The sequence below is a fragment of the Pongo abelii genome, chromosome 11 (assembly GCF_028885655.2).
Source record: "Pongo abelii isolate AG06213 chromosome 11, NHGRI_mPonAbe1-v2.0_pri, whole genome shotgun sequence".
Lineage (NCBI taxonomy): Eukaryota > Metazoa > Chordata > Mammalia > Primates > Hominidae > Pongo > Pongo abelii.
Genome location: NC_071996.2, coordinates 132560793 through 132581565, shown reverse-complemented (window position 1 = coordinate 132581565; position 20773 = coordinate 132560793). Strand labels below are relative to the sequence as shown.

Here is a 20773-nt window from a genome sequence, read left to right as displayed (position 1 = left end):
AGCTTCCATGGCTGGTCAGGCATGGCTCTCTCCTTCTGAGTGAATCAGAAGGAAGCAATTCTGAATCTGTCTACTAGACAGTGATTGCCTGCTTTGCCCTGCTAGTAATGTACTACTGTGTCCTAAAATAAGGAAATAAGACTGGTCCCTGGAACACTGAGAAGGTGCTTCTTGAAAAATAATGAAAGAGCTTCATGCTTTTCCTTAATCCATCATGATTTGAAACCTTTGCACCAGTGCAAGTACACTCTCACTAAAAATAAATGTGCTTGCTGAAGTAGCCATTCATCTCAAAATATCCTGAGTCCGCTTCGTTCTTTATTCTTGTTTTCCAAACGTTAAAGAAGAGAAAAACTTCTTTTTTTTTCTTCCCTTAAGAATACACTTGGCAATGACTTTAACTAGACACCCTTCAAATTACAATCCATAAGCCTCTATATTATCAGTACTTTCTTCTGTATTTCTAAATATTTGATATCATTCTCCTTTCTTAAAAAGAAATTTCTCAGCTAGGTGTGGTGGCTCACACCTGTAATCCCAGCACTTTGGGAGGCCAAGACAGGTGGATCACCTGAGGTTAGGAGTTTGAGATCAGCCAGGCCAACATGGTGAAACCTCGTCCCTACTAAAAATACAAAAATTAGCCGAGCTTGGTGGCAAGCCTCTGTAATCACAGCTACTCTGGAGGCTGAGGCAGGAGAATCGCTTGAACCCAGGAATCGGAGGTTGCAGTGAGCCAAGATCGCTCCACTGCACTCCAGCCTGGGAGACAGAACAAGACTCCATCTCAAAAAAAAAAAAAATTCTCCCTTTCTCCTCTCTCTCTTTCTCCCCTCTCTCTCTCCTCTCTCTCTCAAAAAAAAATTTAAAAAAAAATAAAAAGAAATCTAATAGGAAACTCCTGTAGGATCTTTTTCAATGTAGTAACTCTAATATGGAGATGAATAGTAACAATATTATCAAATTGTCACTATTTCCTTTGATCAGCTCATTAGGTAATAGCAGAAAATCTGTGGTTCCAAGATTATGTTAAGAATATGAAAATGTACGGGACTAGTCATTAAAAATTACTTTCGCATCATGCATTGGGTTCTATTTTGGAAAGAGAATGTAGAATATGACATTGAAAGCTTTTGAGTGGTCACAGATTTTATTGCCAAAGGTATTATTTTTAACCTGGTGTATTTCCAGTTAAATCCCTGGATACACTCTCCTCCTCCCTCGGCCCTCCCCTCACCACACACGTGCATGCTCCAGTATGGTCAGAGTAGAATTTGTCACATATCACTAAAATAGATTGATCCAGCCAGCATGAGAAGGTGGATCTTGATCACAAACAGGTCTTTTGAATATATCTTAAATTTACTCTTCAGGATATGAACATTGCTTAGTCAACTGTATATGCTCATGAAAATCTTCATCTTTTTCACTTAAATTAGGATTGAGCCAAGGACACGTCTTCATTGATATTCTTTTTAGCTTTTTATTATGAAATAATTTTAACACAAAAATGTTGAAAAATTATTATAAAATATTTCAATATACATAGGTTTCTTTTTCCCGTATTCCCCCAATATTTGTTTACTTTATCATTTATATTCTATATGTATGTGTATATTTCTATCTTTTTCTCTTACAGACACACAATTATTGTCTTTTGAACTGTTTGATAGCAAAATGTAGACATGATGTCTCCGTACTTCAGAGTGTGGTTCCTAGAAAGTAAGAGGTTCTCTTATCCACAGGACAGTTATCAAAATCAGAAAATTGACGTTTATACAATACTATTGTATAATCTAGAGACATTAATCATATTTTCACAATTGTAAACTATTGTACTTTATATCAAACTAAAGGTAAATGAGTGCCCAGGAACTGATCCAGGATAATGAGATTGGTCTCATTCATGTCCTTTAATCTGGAGCAGATCTTTATTCTTTCTCAGTCTTTCTGACCTTTATAACTTTGGAAGTTTAAGCAATGCCCTTCCATTTGGATTTGTTCAACATTTCCATAAGATTGGGTTCACGGGGTTGGCAGGGGAGCAATGAAAGTAATGTTGAATTCTTCACAGTGTATATGACTTTATCACTTAGTTGTGATGGGGTGTGTTAGATTTGTCCATTGAAAATTTATTACTCTCCATTTATAAATAATAGGTGTCTTGTGGAGGTACTTTGTTTCTGTGTACATATCCGATTTCTCATCATGTTTAGTCCCAAATTTTAGCATCCACTGATACTTCTTGCCTGAAACATTTATTACTTCACTGGGAGTCAAACGGTGATTTTCTAGTCTCATCGCCTCTTCTACCTTATTAGTTTGTGCTCTAGTATAGGAACTTTTCTTTTTCTTCGTACAACTTATTCATTTATCTATTTAGATCAATATTGATTCATGGATTCCTACCCATTCTGTGGGTTGTAATCATTACTATAATAATTTACTTTGATGGTCTAATTGTCCCCAGTTTGGCCAGCAGGAGCCCCTTCAAGTGCCTCTGTCCTTTGCACATGTTTATATCATTCTTTGAGCACTTTCCTCCTTTCTGGTACAGCGTGATGTTCCAGGACCATGTCACTGTTTTGTGTGACAGCCCTGAAAGCAGCTGTGTCTGAGTAGGGCTGGCTTCTTTTAGTGGGGAACAATATTTAGAAACCAAGATCTGGGCTTTAGTTATGCTCACAGTGACTGGCACATTACTGCTCGCAGGGTGCTAGGCACAGCTAAGAAGTATATGTATATATGCACGTACACACAAACTCACCTGTATATTGATGTCAGTGTCTACATTTCTATACATATTGAAACCATGGATTTGGAATTACTCCAATTCCACTCTAATGTCCCAGGGTTCTGTGTAGCCTCCCCACTTTGCATATTTGTAACTCTCTTTAACAATGAGAAACGTGGTTCTCAACATTTACTATATAGCTTTTTAACTTATTTGTTTAATACGCATGAAGTAAGTTCAGCATTGTAAGTCTATGGCACTTTGATAAACAAACCTACTAACTAAAGTACAATAATGGTTTATAGTTTTTCTGTCTTTAGCCAGAGGGAATATTGTCCAAATATTGTGTTAAAATGTTATTTCAGCTTGTTTTTTCCTCTCTTCACTGCAGTTATGTTTTTCATTTGCAATCCGGTTAGGTTTACTCATTTTTATTTTGGTTATATGTTCAATATTTTCTCCCTGTTTCTCTTGATTGTATTAATTTTTGTATCCATGATTCTGAAAGTCGCAACTATACAAAAAGGTATAGTTAAAGAAGTATCACTTCTTCATGCCTTCTACCCATTCCCACATCCCCATTATTTTAACCCCATTCCCAAGCAACCACTGCATGTTGGTAATTGGTTTTTTTCTTCTGGTTTCTTTTCTCACAAATATATAAAAATATACACTTTCACTTCTCCTACTTGCTTACACAAAAAAAAATTTTTTTACTTTTTTTTTTTTTTTTTTTTTGACGATGTCTTGCTTTGTTGCCCAGGCTGGGGTGCAATTTTTTTTGTATTTTTAGTAGAGACGGGGTTTCACCATGTTGGCCAGGCTGGTCTCAAATTCCTGACCTCAGGTGATCCGCCCTCCTCAGCTTCCCAAAGTGCTGGGATTGTTGGCGTGAGCCACTGTGCCCAGCCTTTTTTTCCCCACATAACAATATACCCAATAAATCACTTCATATAAGTACATATACTCTTTCTCGCTCCTTTTCACACAGGTGGAATAGTAGATTAGATGGATTTACTGTAATGTATTCAACTGCTTTATTAGGTATGAGCATTTAGATTGTTTTATGTATCTTATGATTACAAATAATGCAACATTGGATGAACTGTGATTATGTATTTTCATATTGAAGAGTATCTTCCGTATAAATTCCTAGGTATGATATTAATGATTCAAAAGACATATAGAGTTTTGTTATAGAATGACAGTTCCCTTCCAAAAGGGTTGTACTAAGTTGCATTCTAACCATCAATATATGAGTGTCTGTTTCTCTGCAGCCTTGCTAACAGAATATGGGCCATACATTTTACTTTTCATTAGTATGTCCGGTGAGAGAGGTATCTCAGTGTTGTTTTAATTTGCGTTTCTCTAATTATGTAATACTATGAGTAGATATTTTAAATAAGAATCCATCAGGTAAGAGATAATCTAAGGATTTCATTCAGTTTTCTACCAAATATATTAATATTCTAGTTAACCACACATTTTTAAGTATATATCAAATATTTTTGTTCTAAGTTTAAATAGTTGCAAGGGATATAATTTCTAGCATATGTTGAAGACTGTCATTTTAAATAATTTTCTACATGGCTGTTTTAAATGTAGCTAATATAATCTAAACACCAAGCTGGCATCTCTTTAAAAATATCACAAACAAGCTCTTCTTTAATAATCATAAATTTTATGTTTGTTTTCCTTGAACTTTAATAGCCCTTCTATTTTCCACACAGAATTTCAACCTAATATAAGTTTGTGGTTCAGTCTTTTATATATTACTCTGTGAGATTACACAGAGAATTGAATATTCAAATCAAAAAGCTCATCTAATACCAAACTTTACTAATAATTACAAATAACCAAATAATTATAAAGCACAAGCAAAACAGAATGTGAGCTAGGACTGTCAGTACAGCACCCTCAGTCCTTTCTCGCTGCATTATACATGGTCTGGCTCAAATCAGCACAGAAGATACCTAATACTGTATACAGTGGCGTTACTTAAGTAGAGGGCACCCTTTTAATCTTGAAACATCTCCATTTTATACTTAGTTACATTGTGAGATTCTTTCTTGGAAGCTATATGCCATAAATCCACAGATTTCAGGTTTGTTTACTGATTCTAGGCAAACAGGTATATCCTACAAAAAGAATTCCACAGATAAGGATTTGCTTACTTGCAAACAGCAGAAGTTGCAGTCATTAACAAGTTGACAATAAGATTAGACTAGGTTCTTTCTTTCTGTAGGGTTACCTCCCTTTCTCCCTCATAAAGGGAGACAGTGGATTTCATAACTGTTGCTTAATCATTTATTGTCTGCCACGTCATATTTTCTCTGCAAGATAAATATATAAGCAATTGAAATTTTCAAAAATTATTTTCTGTAACAATACATCTTTAAGTTTAAATATTTCTTTGGTTTGAGTTATCCTTACAATTAGTATTAATATCCATTGATCAGAACAACATAAATATATGATATATTCTGATAATTATAAATAAAAGGTAGTCCCCATCCCTGATCCCTGACAACCAGTAATCTGTTCTCCAGTTCTAAAGTTTTGTTATATCAAAATTTATATATAAATGGAATCATATAGTATGTAACCTTTGGAGGATGACTTTCACTCAGTATAATTCCCTAGAGATTCATCCAAGTTGTTCCACATATCAAAGTTTATTCCTTCTTATTGCTGAGTAGTATCCCGTGATATGGATGTACCACAGTTTACTTAACCATTTATCTGATGAAAGACATCTGGACTGCTAGTTTTTGGCTATTGCAAATAAAGTTATGAACATTCATGTAAAGGTTTTTATTTAAATATGTCTTCATTTCTCTAGAATATATGACAATTCCAGGTCTAATTAGCCTCAGTGTACCTCTCCTTCTTTTGTTCCAAATCTCCACTGGTTGCTTACTAGGATCTCTAGACTTGTAGCCAGTAGATTTGTGTGTTTATGACCTCTAACCACACGCTGTCGCAACATTATTCTTTCTAAATGTTTAGTGCCTTCTGTGATCCATTCTTAATGAGTTGTGCACGAAGGAAAATGAATTGATAAAGTGCTACAAGGACTAAAATTGGTGACATTTTTCACCTGCCACACTGTTTGTCCCTTGAATCCATTTGTCAGGATGACTCTCAAGCAGTGTGCTTGATATTGATTTGTCATTTAGAGAATTTTCTCGTTGTGAACATGTTATGGCCTAGAGAGCTCTGCTGAATTTCTGTCGCTTTTCAGTATACTCTTCTGACTAGAAAGCAGAGGGAGAGGTATCAGACCTGTCAGGAAATAAATTGTTCTTGGGCCTCTGTGTGGAACAGCTCCAGGTTTTATCATCCTAAGGCCAGCTCACCAGAAGGGGCCACATGAGGGGATGTGTATTTCAATGTGGTGTCGTTTTTATTAAGTGACTTTGTCTTCAGGGGCACACTTCAGTACCTTCAAGATGAATCGCTTCTGTCTTTGACAGTGGCATGACAATATTTCCAAGCTTCACACATCCAAGAGCCAATTGACAGGACAAATTGCACATGGGGACTGCTTGATAAGTGCAAAATGGGGCACAAAATCTCAAGTCACTCTGCATCATTGGAACTAAGTTATAATACAAGTAGCAGAAATAAACCTGTCACTTTACTACCTAATTGTGGGACACATGCTGTATTTAACAGCTGAAGGAATGTTCACCTCTTTGCTAGAGTTCAAAAGTAGTACTTAGTTATTACTTGATATTGGGTCTTGGTAAATTTGCTTTTTCCTCCATGGTATATATTTCTATAATAAAAAATGTATTTCCTAAGAAAATTTCTATTAATATTTTTATAGATTACATCAACATAATCTGTGCAAATACTTGGGGAAAAGTGCTACACATTTTTTAAATTTTCTCAATATTTTTAGCCTTAGCAAAGTTACTGAAATAAATATCTCCCAACCAAGGCATGTGTGTAAATGTGCCCTAGAGATTGTGTACTTTATAAAATCGGCATGTTTGATACTGTTAAAAAAATTAAGAGTAAGTCTGTATGCCTTTCTGGGTCATAATCATTCCATTTAGAAAAACAAACCAAGACAGACTGTTAAAGTCAGAGGAAGGCCTTGTTTAGGCAGCGAAGCTTACCCTCTACTTTATGGTCAGGCAAGTAAACCTGGCTAAGCAGACATTAGGCAGAAGACTTGGAGGGATAACCCCATGGTGAATGACAATTAGTAGACTTCATCCCAGTCTAGCCATAGGACAGCTAGATCCATTTTCGTTTTTTCGTTTTGTTATGTTTTGTTTTTTTTGAGCCGGAGTCCAGCTCTGTTGCCCAGACTGGAGTGCAGTGGCGTGATTTCAGCTCACGGCCACCTCCGCCTCCCGGGTTCAAGCAATTCTCCTGCCTCAGCCTTCCAAGTAGCTGGGTTTACAGGTGCCTGCCACCACACCCAGCTAATTTCTATATTTTTAGTAGAGGCGGGGTTTCACTGTGTTGGCCAGGCTGGTCTCGAACTCCTGACCTCATGATCTGCCTGCCTCAGCCTCCCAAAGTGCTAGGATTACAGTCGTGAGCCACCACACCCGGCCTAGATCCACTTTTATCCTGATGAAGTGAAGTAGGTCTGCCAAAAGGCAGACCCCAAAATGGTATCAAAGACTCACTCTGGGAAGAAACCAAACAAAAGAAAAAACCCTGGCTTTGATTCAGAGTCATATGAGCTTCCTGAGGATGACACACACAAGCCTGTAGGACTGAGGAGTAGGACTCTGGAGCCATTGCAACCAAAAAGGATGCCCAGGCCTGCTCTGAGCTGAGACCAAGCCTCTTGGGTTGGCCTTCTGAGGGTTTCAACTGCCTTTATTGAGGGATGTGCAAAGTCCTACCCACCATAGTGTTGGGCTCCAAGAGCAATTTTTTAACATGTGTTGTCTAGTATGTTGATACACAATGCACGAGAGGCAGGGTAATAACAAACATGGCACAGATTTAATGTTTGCTTTTTGGAATTATTCTTTGAAGTGGGAATGGTTTGCTTTGTTAAACACCATTTCAGAGTTCTTTAGGAATATGATGTCTGAATATTAACTATGCACACTGTCTTTTTCTTTCAATGATTGATGCATTATAATTTAAAATCCTTGGGCTATGCAAACACATCTCTGGTTAAGGACAGTTTAACTGCCTTTGACCCCAGCCACCTTGCAGGATGTTTAAAAAGCCTTGGTAGGGTGCCTATTGCTTTTTGCTGTCCCTGACCAGGCCTTGGTCTCAGTATGGACATTTGAAGAAATGGCCAGAGAAAAGGTAAATGATATAAGAATGGAAACTAAGGTGTCTGAATCCTCTTCAAGGGAAGAAATTAAAGCGGTGGAAAGAGCTTTTGTTTTGTGGTGGAGGACTTGGGTTCTACATCTCACTTTTCCGAGACCAGCTGTGGGATTTGGGGCAAGTGTTCTCAGATCTTTGGCAGAATCATTGCATTTGCAACAAAGGAGTGGTGTTAGGTTGGCACACAAACACACACATATATAAATGATTGACCCCATTTATATGTGTATGTGTGAGTAGAGGGAGGGAGGGAGGGAGGGAGAGAGAGAGAGAGAGAGAGAGACATGTCTTTAAAATAATTGACTCACATGGTTGTAGGTGCTGGCAAGTCCCAACATTTTAAGGGAAGGTGGGCAGACAGGAAATCCAGGGAAGAGGCGTTGCAGTCTTGAGTCAGAAATCAGTCTAGAAGCAGATTTTCTTCCTTCTTGGGCATCTGTTCTCTCTACTAAGGTCTTAACCTTATTGGATGAGACCTACCTACATTATGAAGGGTAATCTGCTTTATTCTTAGTCTATTGATTTAAATGTTAATCACATCTAAAAAAGAATACCTTCACAGCAACATCTAGGCTGGTGTTTGACCTAAGAGTGGGCACCATGCTCTACCCAAATCCATGCATAAAATCAGCCATCACTGTATCTAATGATATGCCTTATTATAGAAGTTAGCTTAAGGAGTCACATGCTGAGATGGAAGGAACATTTTTCTTAGAGTTGGGAGACATGGGCCCAAGAGCTGATTCTCTCACTGGTGGGCTCTGGGACTGCCACTGACTTCTCAGTGGAAAATGAGTGGCCTAGTTTTGATCACTGAGTTCCAATGTGATCACTGACAGGTACACATTTTCCATCATAGGCTCCATGTTTTGAGCAATTTTATTTGCCCAATAAATCACCATTATGTAAATGTGAATTCATTTTTTGCTTATACACACACACACACACACACACACACACACAATAAAGGAGACACTGTCAGAAAACAGCTTTTCTTGGCCCTTTTGAAGTATTGAAAATAGTTCCCAGATTACCACTCCCCTTTGCTATTGTTATAGGTTTCTTCAGGGTCCAGGAAGACTGATGGAGGACCCTGCAATTCCTTGATGGCTGATGCTGAAACTGGGCAGAGAGCTCCAGGAGGAGCCAGACAGGATCCTGTTGGCAGGCTCACCACAAGTCTAAAGGGACCAGCCTTGGGAAGGGCAGTTGGGATGTGGCAAATGTGAGCCAGGTTTCTGGGTCCTACTATCCAGGTTCAAGTTCTGGCCACTCTGTGACCTTGGGCAAGTTACTTCAACCTCTTACAAGTTCCCTAATCTATAGAAACAGCTAGTACATACCTATGGAATTATTATGAGGATTAATGATCCATATAAAGCATTTAGCCAAGTACCTGGCATAGAGTAAGTCCTGGATAAATGTTAGTTGCTGGTCCTGTTCCTGTTAGTGATTCCCAGGAACCAGGAATTGGTTCTAGTAGCCCCCTTTGGGTCTTCCCTCTGCATTCTTCTAGACCTCCAAAATTTATTATTGTGCCGACAATAATTTCATAGATTTCACTATGAACAGCATCTATCCTTTAATACCTTCTTCATGGCTTAAAGCTTGTAATACAGGTTCATGGTCATAATTATCAAATCAGTGTTTGTGGTTTAGATTGTTGGGAAATTGGCATGCAGGTCCATCTCCACTCTTCAAAGTGCCCAGTGGATTCTGTGCCTCTGTGGCCAGCAAGAAAGGAGCAGATTCAAGCTGAGGTCATAAATCTCTGTGTTGCACCCTTTGCCTTTTCTCTGGAATGCGCAGGTGGGAATCCATGTGATGGAAGAAGAGCTTGACTCTGGTATTTTGCCCAGGGTTAAGAGTGGCTTTTCTTTTTCTCATCTTCTGCCTTGGAACCCAAAGGCTATTAGGATTCCCAGCAAAGTTTCCTCCATTCTCTTTTCCTATCATGCTATTTTATGTCAGCTGGGTACATATTTTATGTCCTACAGACAATGGAAAAACAGCAAAATATTTTTTTAATTTTTTTGTTGTACTTTCAGTTCTGGGATACATGTGCAGAACGTGCAGGTTTATTACATAGGCATACAGGTGCCATGGTGGTTTGCTGCACCCATCAACCCGTCATCTACATTAGGTATTTCTCCTAATGCTCTCCCTCCCCTAGCCCCCCGCCCCCCAACAGGCCTTGGTGTGTGATGTTCCCCTCCTGGTGTCCATGTGTTCTCATTGTTCAACTCCCACTTATGAAAGAGAACATGCAGTGTTTGGTTTTCTGTTCTTGTGTTAGTCACAGCAAAGTCTTTTATATCTCAAGAGAGACCTCTAGAAAGTCTTTATTCTTGGCTTGTCATTCTTGAGAAGCCCAGCAGTAAGTGGAACCCAAGCTAAGCTTGTGAAGCTGGGCTCATCCAGCTTGGAAAGTCGAAGAACTCCAGGAAAGCAGGTGCTTGGGTTCTTGCACAATCATCCATCCCATCTTCCATCTTTGTTTGGGAACCCTTGACATTACCCTTTTGATCCCACTCTCCAGTCTAGCGTGAGGTGAGTCAGGTTCCAAACAGCGGCTTCTCAGGCCAGAATGAAATAGGGACCGGCCACCAAGGGAAACAAATGGTACTGCTCAACCAGAAGGATAAATGTCGGGCAATCAAGTTTGTTTTGCCACAGATGAGCAGGGAATGGTGATTTATGAATGAAGAGCTGGCTGGGGTGTTGGAAAACTCATGAGTTGGAAGGAGAGATTCTGAGGACACTGCTCTCTCCTGATCCAACGCTGTTAACACTGCAGACACTCTGGCGGGTCCCTTGGCTTCACAGCCTCTCTGTATTTTCACAGGCTGTGGATATTCTCAAATAACTTCTTCAGTTGGGGTTGGGCAAGTCCATTTACACACACTGCAAATGTCTGTGTTTGGGACATCAGTTTATGCCATGGAATGACACATGGGGAAAGTGTTCATTTTATTTCTCTCAGAATGATTCATTTGTAATAAGTTTCATGCCCAAGGCCTGTTTCTGCAACCATAGAAAAGATGCTGGTATTTACTGCAATTTCCAGCTCGTTGTTACTTTTCCTGAAGATTCCTCTTGTCATCTTCCACGTCCCTTTGTTCCAGCACCCTGGGTGGTGAAGGCTCAAATAAAAATCTGTGTATCATTTTGGACACATATTGTGACCAATTTTATAAGTTGGTGTTTTCTGTCTACTTTGTGGCTCTGGAAGATTGCGACTCTTAAAGACAGGGCCTATCATTCATCTAGAAAGTATCCACCTCTTTCATAGACAGGATAACAGGATTCTCCTTAACCAAACCTGACGTTGGTGCACAGCTATGTTGGTTGCGGAACCTCCAGAAGCAGCCTTACACATTGAGTTCTGTGTTCTTACTCATAAGGAGGATGTGCCCACAGAAGAATATTAAAGGGAATTTTCCCACAAGAGAGAAACCATGGCAGGAGGAGACCTCTCTATGTTTAGAGTAAGTCCCTGTAACAGTGTTGATATAGAAATATACAGGTATAATGGCCCACATTATAGGGTTTCTGTTTATTGAGATGGGGGAACTCCATGGCCCAAATACACAGGGGGCATGGTTGCATGCAGAGCATAACTGAATCATTGGTATTTTGAGACAATTAATTTTTTTTTTAAGTTTTTACTCAATTTCCCTTGAAACTCAGAGCCATAAGATGCATTTCTATTAAACTGTATGCAAAAAAATAAAGAGGGAAGTTCACTTTTTGAAAAAAGGTCTGAATAGTGTTTTTCAGTGACTTACAGTCAACATTATGGGTTAATGCCAAACTCTGGAGAATTTAATGGGAGAATTAAGAAATATGTGGACAGGCAGTAAAAAATTGACTTCCTAGAGCAAAGTGCACAGTCATAGGTCAGGATTCCGGAACTTGGGCCGTTATGGATAACAGCAGGGCTGATTTAAAAGAGTTTCTGAGGGGAGACGGTCTTGCTACATCATTTTATCCCTCTGCATTCCATTTTTAGGAACACGCTATTTAAAGAATTCTTTCCATTCCATTTCTAGGAAACCCCATTCAGATAATTGTTTTCCTATGTTTCTCTTTTCCTTTCTTTTCTTTTCTTTTTTGAAACAAGGTCACACTCTGTTGCCCAGGCTGGAGTGCAGCGGTGCAGTCATAGCCCTCTGCAGCCTCTGCCTCCTGCAGGTTCAAGCAGTTCTCCTGCTCAGCCTCCTGAGTAGCTGGGACTACAGGCATGCACCACCATACCCAGCTAATTTTTGTATTTTTCGTAGAGATGGGTTTCACCATATTGGCCAGGCTGGTCTTGAACTCCTGACCTCAAGTGATCCACCCGCTTTGGCCTCCCAAAGTGTTGGGATTACAGGCCTGAGCCACCACGCCCAGCCCCTATATTTCTTTAAGAAGTGCCAACTTGTTAACAATATTTCTTTTCTTTCTGTTTTTTTTGTTTTTTTTTTTTGAGACAGAGTCTCCTTCTGTTGCCCAGGCTGGAGTGCAGTAGCACGATCTCAGCTCACTGCAACCTCTGCCTCGCAGGTTCAAGCGATTCTTCTGCCTCAGCCTCCCCAGTAGCTGGGACCCAGCAGCCAGGTGTCTGCCACTACACCTGGCTAATTTTTGTATTTTTAGTAGAGATGGGGTTTCACCATATTGGCCAGGCTGGTCTCAAACTCCTGACCTCGTGATCTGCCCGCCTCGGCCTCCCAAAGGGCTGGGATTATAGGCGTGAGCCACTGCACCTGGCCATTAACAATATTTGAATTTATATAATCTCATATAAATAATATATTTTGAATTTATATAATCTCATATAAGCTACACATCTGTGCGCCACTCGTCTCTCCAGTACACCTCCAAAATACAACTTTATTTCTTTTAAAATCTTTATAAGTAATACATATTTATAAAGAGGAAGATATTTTCTCTTAGTTATCAAAATTTTACTACTATGAAATTGGTTTTCATTGGAGTGAATCATCTACAACTTTCAATAAAGTTTTTTAGAAGTTTTTTTTTTTTTTTTTTTTTTTTTTTTGAGACGGAGTCTCGCTCTGTCGCCCAGGCTGGAATGCAGTGGCGCGATCTCGGCTCACTGCAAGCTCTGCCTCCCGGGTTCACGCCATTCTCCTGCCTCAGCCTCCCGAGCAGCTGGGACTACAGGCACCCGCCACCACGCCAGGCTAATTTTTTTGTATTTTTAGAAGTATTTTTAAATTATGTCATGATATATATTTCTGTATGTAATTTTTTAGAAAAATATCAGAGAGAGAGTGTGCCTTTAGAGCAAATCAGGATTTTTTTCTACCAAACATAAAAACAGTTATTTCTAGTTTCAGTGAATAATAAAAATAAATATACCTCATTTCAGGCACTAAAGTTAATTTCCTCCATATGCTTTTTCCCCTAATTTATTTTTATTTTGGTAAAATACATACAACATAAAACTTACCATCTTAACCATTTTTAAGTGCACAGTTCAGTGATATTAAACACATTCATAATGTACACAACTATCACCACCAACCATCTCCAGAACCGTCTTCATCTTGCGAAGCTGAAACTCTGCACCCATTAAACAGTAACTCCTCATTCGTCCCTCCCCCAATCCCCTGGCAACCACAATTCTAATTGGTCTGTTTCTATGATGTTAACTACTCTAAATACCTCATACAAGTAGAATCATACAGTACTTGTCTTTTTGTGGCTGGTGTATTTTACTTAGCATAATGTCATCAAAATTCATCCATGTTGTAGTATCTGTCAGAATTTGCTTCCTTTTTAAGGCTGAATAATATTCCAGTATACATTATACATATATACTGTATTTTGTTTATTCATTCATCTATCAACGGACACTTGGATTTCTTCTACTTTTTAGCTATTGTAAATAGTGCTGCTATAAACATGTGTACAATATCTCTTTGATATACATCTTTCAATTCTTTGGGGTATATACCCAGAAGTGGAACTACAGAGTCATATAGTAATTCTACTTTTAATTTTTTTTTTTTTTTTTTGAGATGGAGTGTCACTTTGTCACCCAGGCTGGAGTGCAGTGATATGATCTCAGCTCACTTCAACCTCTGCCTCCCGGTTTCAAGTGATTCTCCTGCCTCAGCCTTCTGAGTATGTGGGATTACAGGCGCACACTATCATGCCTGGCTAATTTTTGCTTTTTTAGTAGAGACAGAGTTTCATCATGTCAATCAGGCTGGTCTCAAACTCCTGACCTTGTGATCCGCCTGCTTCTCCTTCCAAAGTGCTGGGATTATAAGCGTGAGCCACCGCGCCCAGCCTGTACTTTTAATTTTTTGAGGAACCACCATGCTGTTTTCTACAGCAGCTGTACTGTTTTAAATTCCCACCAACAGGGTACATCAATTCCAATTTTTCTTCATCCTTCCCAACACTTGTTATTTTCTGCTTTTTTGATAGCCGCCATCCTAACAGATGTGAAGTGGTATTTAACTGTAGTTTTGGTTTGCATTTTTCTAAGGATGGTAGCATCTTTTCATGTTTTTTTTTTTTTTTGGCTTCAAAAAATATCTATTAATTTCCATTGCCCATTTTTTTCCCCAGGGATTGACATACAGAAACTTTATTTTTTTAAAGCCTTTTTTCAACTTTTAGGTCCAGGGGTACAAGTGCAGGTTTGTTACATGGGTAAATTGCATGTTGCTGAGGTTTGGTGTGTTAATGGTCCCATTACCCAGGTAGTGAGCGTGATGCTTGGTAGGTAGTTTTCAACCCTCACCCCCACAACCCTCCCCTCCTAGTGGTCCCCAGTGTCTGTTGTTCCCATCTTTATGTCCATGTGTACTCAATGTTTACTCCTACTTATAAGTGAGTAAACAAGTGGTAGGGGTAGTCAGAGGGGTTCTTGTGTTGTGATAAGTATATATAAATTGAGTGAGCCGCTTATTAGTAGAACTGATAATAGCCACTTATTAGTATAACTGATAATAGGGTAATAGGATGATGGCTAGGGTAACTTCGTATGAAATTGTTTGGGCAAGAGCTCGTAATGCGCTAATTAGTGCATAGTTTGAATTGGATGCTGAGAACATGTGGTATTTGGTTTTCTGTTCCTGCATTCACTTCAGACAGTGGCCTCCAGCTATGTCCATATTGTCGCAAAGGACATGATTTTGTTCTTTTCATGGCTGCATAGTATTTATACATGGTGTATATGTACCACGTTTTCTTTATTAGGTCCACTGTGGATGCCTTTGCCCATTTTTAAGTTGGGGTTTTTGACTTTTTGTTGTTGACTTTTAGGTGTTCTGTATATATTCCAGATATTAATTACTTATTACATATATGATTTGCAAATATTTTCTCCCATTGGGTGGGCTGCCTTTTTAAATATGTTGACATTTTCTGCTTATGCACAATTTATTTGGTGCATAAGCACCACAATTTATTTGGTCCCAAACGATCACAGATTGTCCACATGAGTGGCTGAGATAGTGACACGTTTGCTTTCTGATGGCTCAATTTACATGAACTTTGATGCATAAAGTGATTAAAAATATTGTGTAAAACTAATGGCTATGTGTATAAGGTATATATGATTCATAATCATAAATAAATTTCAGTTCAAACTTAGGTTATCTCCCCAAGATATCTCATTATGTATATGCAAGTATTCCAACATCTGAAAATAGCTGAAATTTGAAATACTTCTGGTCCCGAGCATTTTCTCTAAGGGATACTCACCCTGTATTGTTAGTTTTCATCCTGCAATATTATTCCCTCTGCCTCCTCCTGTCCTTTCCCACTGCCTCTGTTCCTCATTCAGGCCACCCTTGCCTGCTGGCTGTGTCTCTGCTATAAGTCAGGCCTCCCCATCCACCTTTCTTCCTGTCATCAGGAAAGTCTGAGTTCACAGCCTGTGTCACATCCAGGCACTCCTTGGACCTTAGCCCTTCAGTGGCATTCCAGCAGGAGCAACGACGCCCCGATTCCTCAGACCGCATGTGGGGCGATCCTGCAAACGTCAGCCTATTTTTATCCAGAGGTCGTGGACCTCTTACACAGCCTCTGCTCCAGGGCTGTCTTAGGCTACCGCTTTACGTGTGCTCAGGTTAGCACAGCCTCTTTGTCCAAGCTGATTGAGACTTCCTCTACTACTTGCCTTTACTGCTCCCTCCTCCTCTTTAGCCATCTTGACTTACTGGGCTCCTATGTAGTTGGAGGCCGACGCTTTGAAATTCAGTGCCTCTTCCTGAGGCCTTCTGTCGTCAGTATATCACTGCCTTCTCCACTGAACACTCACAGTACTTTGCTGTTCCCCTTCCTGCCCTTTCCATGGCCTGCCTTACATCAGAGTCATAGCTGTGCACGTGCCAAGGGTGAGAGTTTTGCGCTGGTGAACTGTGGAGCTAGGATTTAAACCTCAACTTCACCCTGCCTCAAAGACTGTGCTCTGAATGAATATTCAAGTATTTCTTTCCTGTGGATATTCGGCCCTCCCCAGTTTCATAGCAACCCCCATGCCTATGTGTTATATTGCCATTGTGTATAAGAGGTTCCCAATAAATACTTCTGGAATGTACCACACTTACACATCTTTATTAAAAAGTTACCTTCTTAAAGGGACTACTCTTGTCACAAAAATACAATAGTCCTTAACTTCTGTGTTTTAATTTTTTATATGTGGCCTGTATTGTCCCACTAAATATAAACATTGTTTGGAATCATTCTGACCAAATGTCCCCTCTCAGTTCTCACGGTTTCCACGGACCTTCTTCTGGTCTTTCTCTCCTTGCATTCATAGTATTTCTATTTGTGTCACTAATTTTAAATGTAAGTATGTACTATTTCATTTTATTTCTTAGATGATCTCTGAAGTTTTATGCCTTTCCATAATGCCTATGCCCCAATAATAGTAATTCTGTGCATTTTGTGGGATGAATAAAACAATGAAAGAATGAAAATCCCTTCTTGGCATATTATAAACACGTTTTTAAAAAGACAGTATTTGAATCGTTTGGAATTGTTTTTCTTAGTTTTCATACTACCTACCTAGCCACGTGATAAGCCAGCATTCTACTCTTGATTCATCTGTAGATCTTTCATTTATTATCAGATCACCAGATGCTCATCAGTTCAAAAACAGTTTAGGTTCAAAAAGAACTGGGCACTGCTGTTATTTTTAAAAATTATCTTGGGAAAGAAAACTATCATGCTTTAGGCCATAATTTCAAGAGAACAGTTTTTGCGTCCTTGGCATTAGAAGCAGGCAGCCTAAGTGAAATCAAACATTGAGAGATTTGGAAAGAGACCCAGGCTAGGAGATAAGTTTAATAAAGATTTTGTTTTTCCAACACAGCGTCCTTTTGATTCCTTCCTATTATTCAATTCTGTGTGTGTTTGGCCGAAAATAAACTTTGAGTGACTTTATGATGTTAAAGAAATGCCAAATTATGTAAAAGATCATACTCTTCATTTTAATTGGGGTTTAAAAAAGGAGTAAGGAGGGGGAGAGTAGTTCTCTAGAAATTAGATTTTAAAATCCAACTCTATTCAAATAATTTCAATACATTTGCCAAGTAGGCAACTCATTAGAGGGAAAAGGTAGAAATTTGGATGAGTTATTCTTTCAGGGAGCAAGAAAGAAGTGTCTTCACCTTCCCAATGTGACACCATGACTGTGTGAAACACCTGCTCATTCAGTCTATCAGAACAAAGAGCCTTCTGCTGATGCCTCCCTTTTCTTCCTCTCTTGCATCTGTAGGTTACCTACCTGGGCAAAGTCTCCACTACTGGCATGCAATTTTTGTCAGGCTGCACAGAAAAGCCAGTCATTGAGCTCTGGAAGAAGCACACGCTAGCCCGAGAGGATGTCTTTCCAGCCAATGCCCTCCTGGAAATTCGGCCATTCCAAGTGTGGCTCCATCACCTCGACCACAAAGGGGAGGCCACCGTGCACATGGATACCTTCCAGGTGGCCCGCATCGCCTACTGCACTGCCGACCACAACGTGAGCCCCAACATCTTCGCCTGGGTCTATAGGGAGATCAATGACGACCTGTCCTACCAGATGGACTGCCACGCCGTGGAGTGCGAGAGCAAGCTCGAGGCCAAGAAACTGGCCCACGCCATGATGGAGGCCTTCAGGAAGACTTTCCACAGTATGAAGAGCGACGGGCGGATCCACAGCAACAGCTCCTCCGAAGAGGTTTCCCAGGAATTGGAATCCGATGATGGCTGAATGAACTTGAGACGCTTCAGCAAAGGCAGCACCAGTCATGGAGTTCAAGGGAATAGATGAGTAAGCAACGTTTCAAATTTGGGATGAAAAGACTGCCAAACTATTGGCTGACCAAGCTTTTTAAATTCAGAAGAGCAATTCTAAATCTAAAGAAATGTATCATTAAAGTAATTACGTTACATTGAAACCTGCTGCTGCTGTGACTGTGAGGAGGGTGGGAGTGTGGATGGGGAGGAAGGTTCTAGGCTCTCTTCTTATTTTTCTCATTTCCCAATGCCTCTCTGTGGGAGAGCTCCATGCCAGTGTTCACCACTCTCAGGCGAATACTCTGCAGCTGTTATTGGAGGGGCCATTCCTATCTGCCTTATGAAATTCCACAAGAATGTTAGGGGCACCTATGGAATCTCTAGTGGGGTGGGCAGGGTGCTGATGGGGATGCTGGCCGCAGGGAGGAAGGAACATCTCGGGAGGGCCCTCTGTTCCTCTCCCACGGCAGATGCCCTTCTCTGTATGCAAATCAGCACAGCCTTTATTGAGCTTTACAACTAACAACCTGATAGTTGGCAGTTAATTCACAGTTACAGATAATGCTTTTATTTACATAAATATACCAAGTAGTACCCTCTTATTGTATTCGCTTCATCTATTTTCTTAGAATACTTGCAATTACTAATGACCCCTTCCCTTTCCCTCCTCCTACCCTGTCCACCCTCTTTCCCCTTCTAACATCCCTAGAGGGATGAAATCTCAACATACATTGCAGGACACCAAAAGGAAGAAAACAATCAAGCAAATAAAATAAACAGTTAAACAAACCAGGAGTTTAAAACAACAACCCCAACAACAGAAGCCTTGGCAAAGGGGAATGAGTGATCAGCAAGTGAACACACTCTATGTCAGCTCTCCTTTTATCCAGCTGAGATTTATGGTAACTTATTTAATTAATGGTCCTGTCTGATGCATCCTTGATGGCAAGCTTCAAATCCGATTTGGTATCACCAAGGAAGCCTTGCCCCCATCACTCAGCATTGCACTTAGATAGAGAATGAGTTAGATAAACTTGGCTTGTCTAGAGACCCATGCCATCTTAACCTAAAGGGAAATCTTATTGCGTTATCATACAATTGATGATATCTTAGGGTCAGAATTGCCCTTTTTTTTTAATTTTGAATGAGTAGTTCTCACTAAAAAAATCCTGAGATTTCTTAATTTCGTGGTTCTTTAAATATTATAAACACAGTCAACATAGAATGAAATTGTTAAAATACATACATTGGAGTCCAAGAGCAGATGACTACTTTTCCAAGTAATGCTGCTCCTTCCTAAAAGTCTGTTTTCAATCCTGGTAATATTAGGGGCACTGAGGCACCTAAGAAGCCTTAAATGAGAGCTAATCCAATCTAGAGAGCGATGGTGTCAGCATTTCAGTCTGCATATCTGCGTGTCCGTATCTGCGTTTGTGTGCGTGTACGTGTGCCCCTGTGTGTGGGCCCAGTTTTCAGGCATGTAGAATAAGCATGGAGTCATATTGAGGAGGACTCACTTCTTGAAGATATGCTTGTTGCTTTACAACATATGTAAGCTATTCTTTAGCATAAATGCATTCATTCTTTAATAAAAATATGTTTGCATTAATAAAGCTGAGGAGTTTCATACTTTATGTGTCTGTCCTCTTTCAAGTAATAAAAACATGAAGAACAAATTAGATCAAATAGTTCCATTAAAAATATTTTTAAACTGGGTCATAAATAAACTATTCCTTGATTGCGTTTAAAAATCTTGTTTTATTTTCTAAATGCTCAATTTGTTTTTAATTTTTGCACGCCCCTGAGATGGTGAAGTGGCAACAGTTGAAATAGTTCTATAGTATGATGGGTTTGTTTCAGTGCAGGGTCTTCCAGAACATGTTGCAAATGATTGCTATTTACAAAAATCTCGTGTATGTCTTTGAAGAACCTAGACTGAAATCCTGAAAAGTAAACACTGAGTGATTTTTTTCTGATGGGACTGGTTAAAGAATGTCTCCTCCAGGCTTTGATATCTCAGAATGGCCCCATTAAACAAGCAAGACAGGTGGCCATGGAGCCTGTGTTTTTTGAGCAATGCCCTTCATGGAATCAATAACAAATATAAAGGCTTCCAAAGTAAAAGTATAGGTGCCTGTTATAAAGAGATGAATTCAAGTGAGAATTATAACCTAACTCCTCTGATTGAAATGGCAGTTCTCTCAGGTCAAACTTTTCCCAATTTCAGTTTCTGTGTTGTCCTTGAATATACATTTAAAAAGAAGAAACAAAGAAAAAGAAAAAAAAAAAAAAAACAGCCAGCATGTATTTCAACAGTGCCCTTTTCCTCACTGAGTAAAAGTTAAGTTGAATCCTAAGTGCACACGTGGTTATTTGTTGCAGGAAGCATTTGCTAGTTTTTTTTCAGACTACCAAGTGTGACTTGCTAAGTAATTGTCTCTGATAATATTGGCATAAGTTTTTGCTTGG

The 20773-nt window shown here is 39.5% G+C and overlaps 1 protein-coding gene across 6 annotated transcripts in view; it reads left to right on the top strand.

The window, feature by feature from the left end:
- The window catches only part of PID1 (phosphotyrosine interaction domain containing 1), a 250001-nt gene extending 230068 nt beyond the window's left edge, over positions 1 to 19933 (top strand). For all 6 annotated transcript variants that reach the window (XM_003776102.4, XM_054549920.2, XM_063713087.1 and 3 more), the window contains one exon: positions 17802 to 19933. In XM_003776102.4, the coding sequence (XP_003776150.3) occupies positions 17802 to 18278 (477 nt within the window). In that variant the 3' untranslated portion in view covers positions 18279 to 19933. The remainder of the gene's footprint in view (positions 1 to 17801) is intronic.
- Positions 19934 to 20773: the final 840 nt, after the last annotated feature.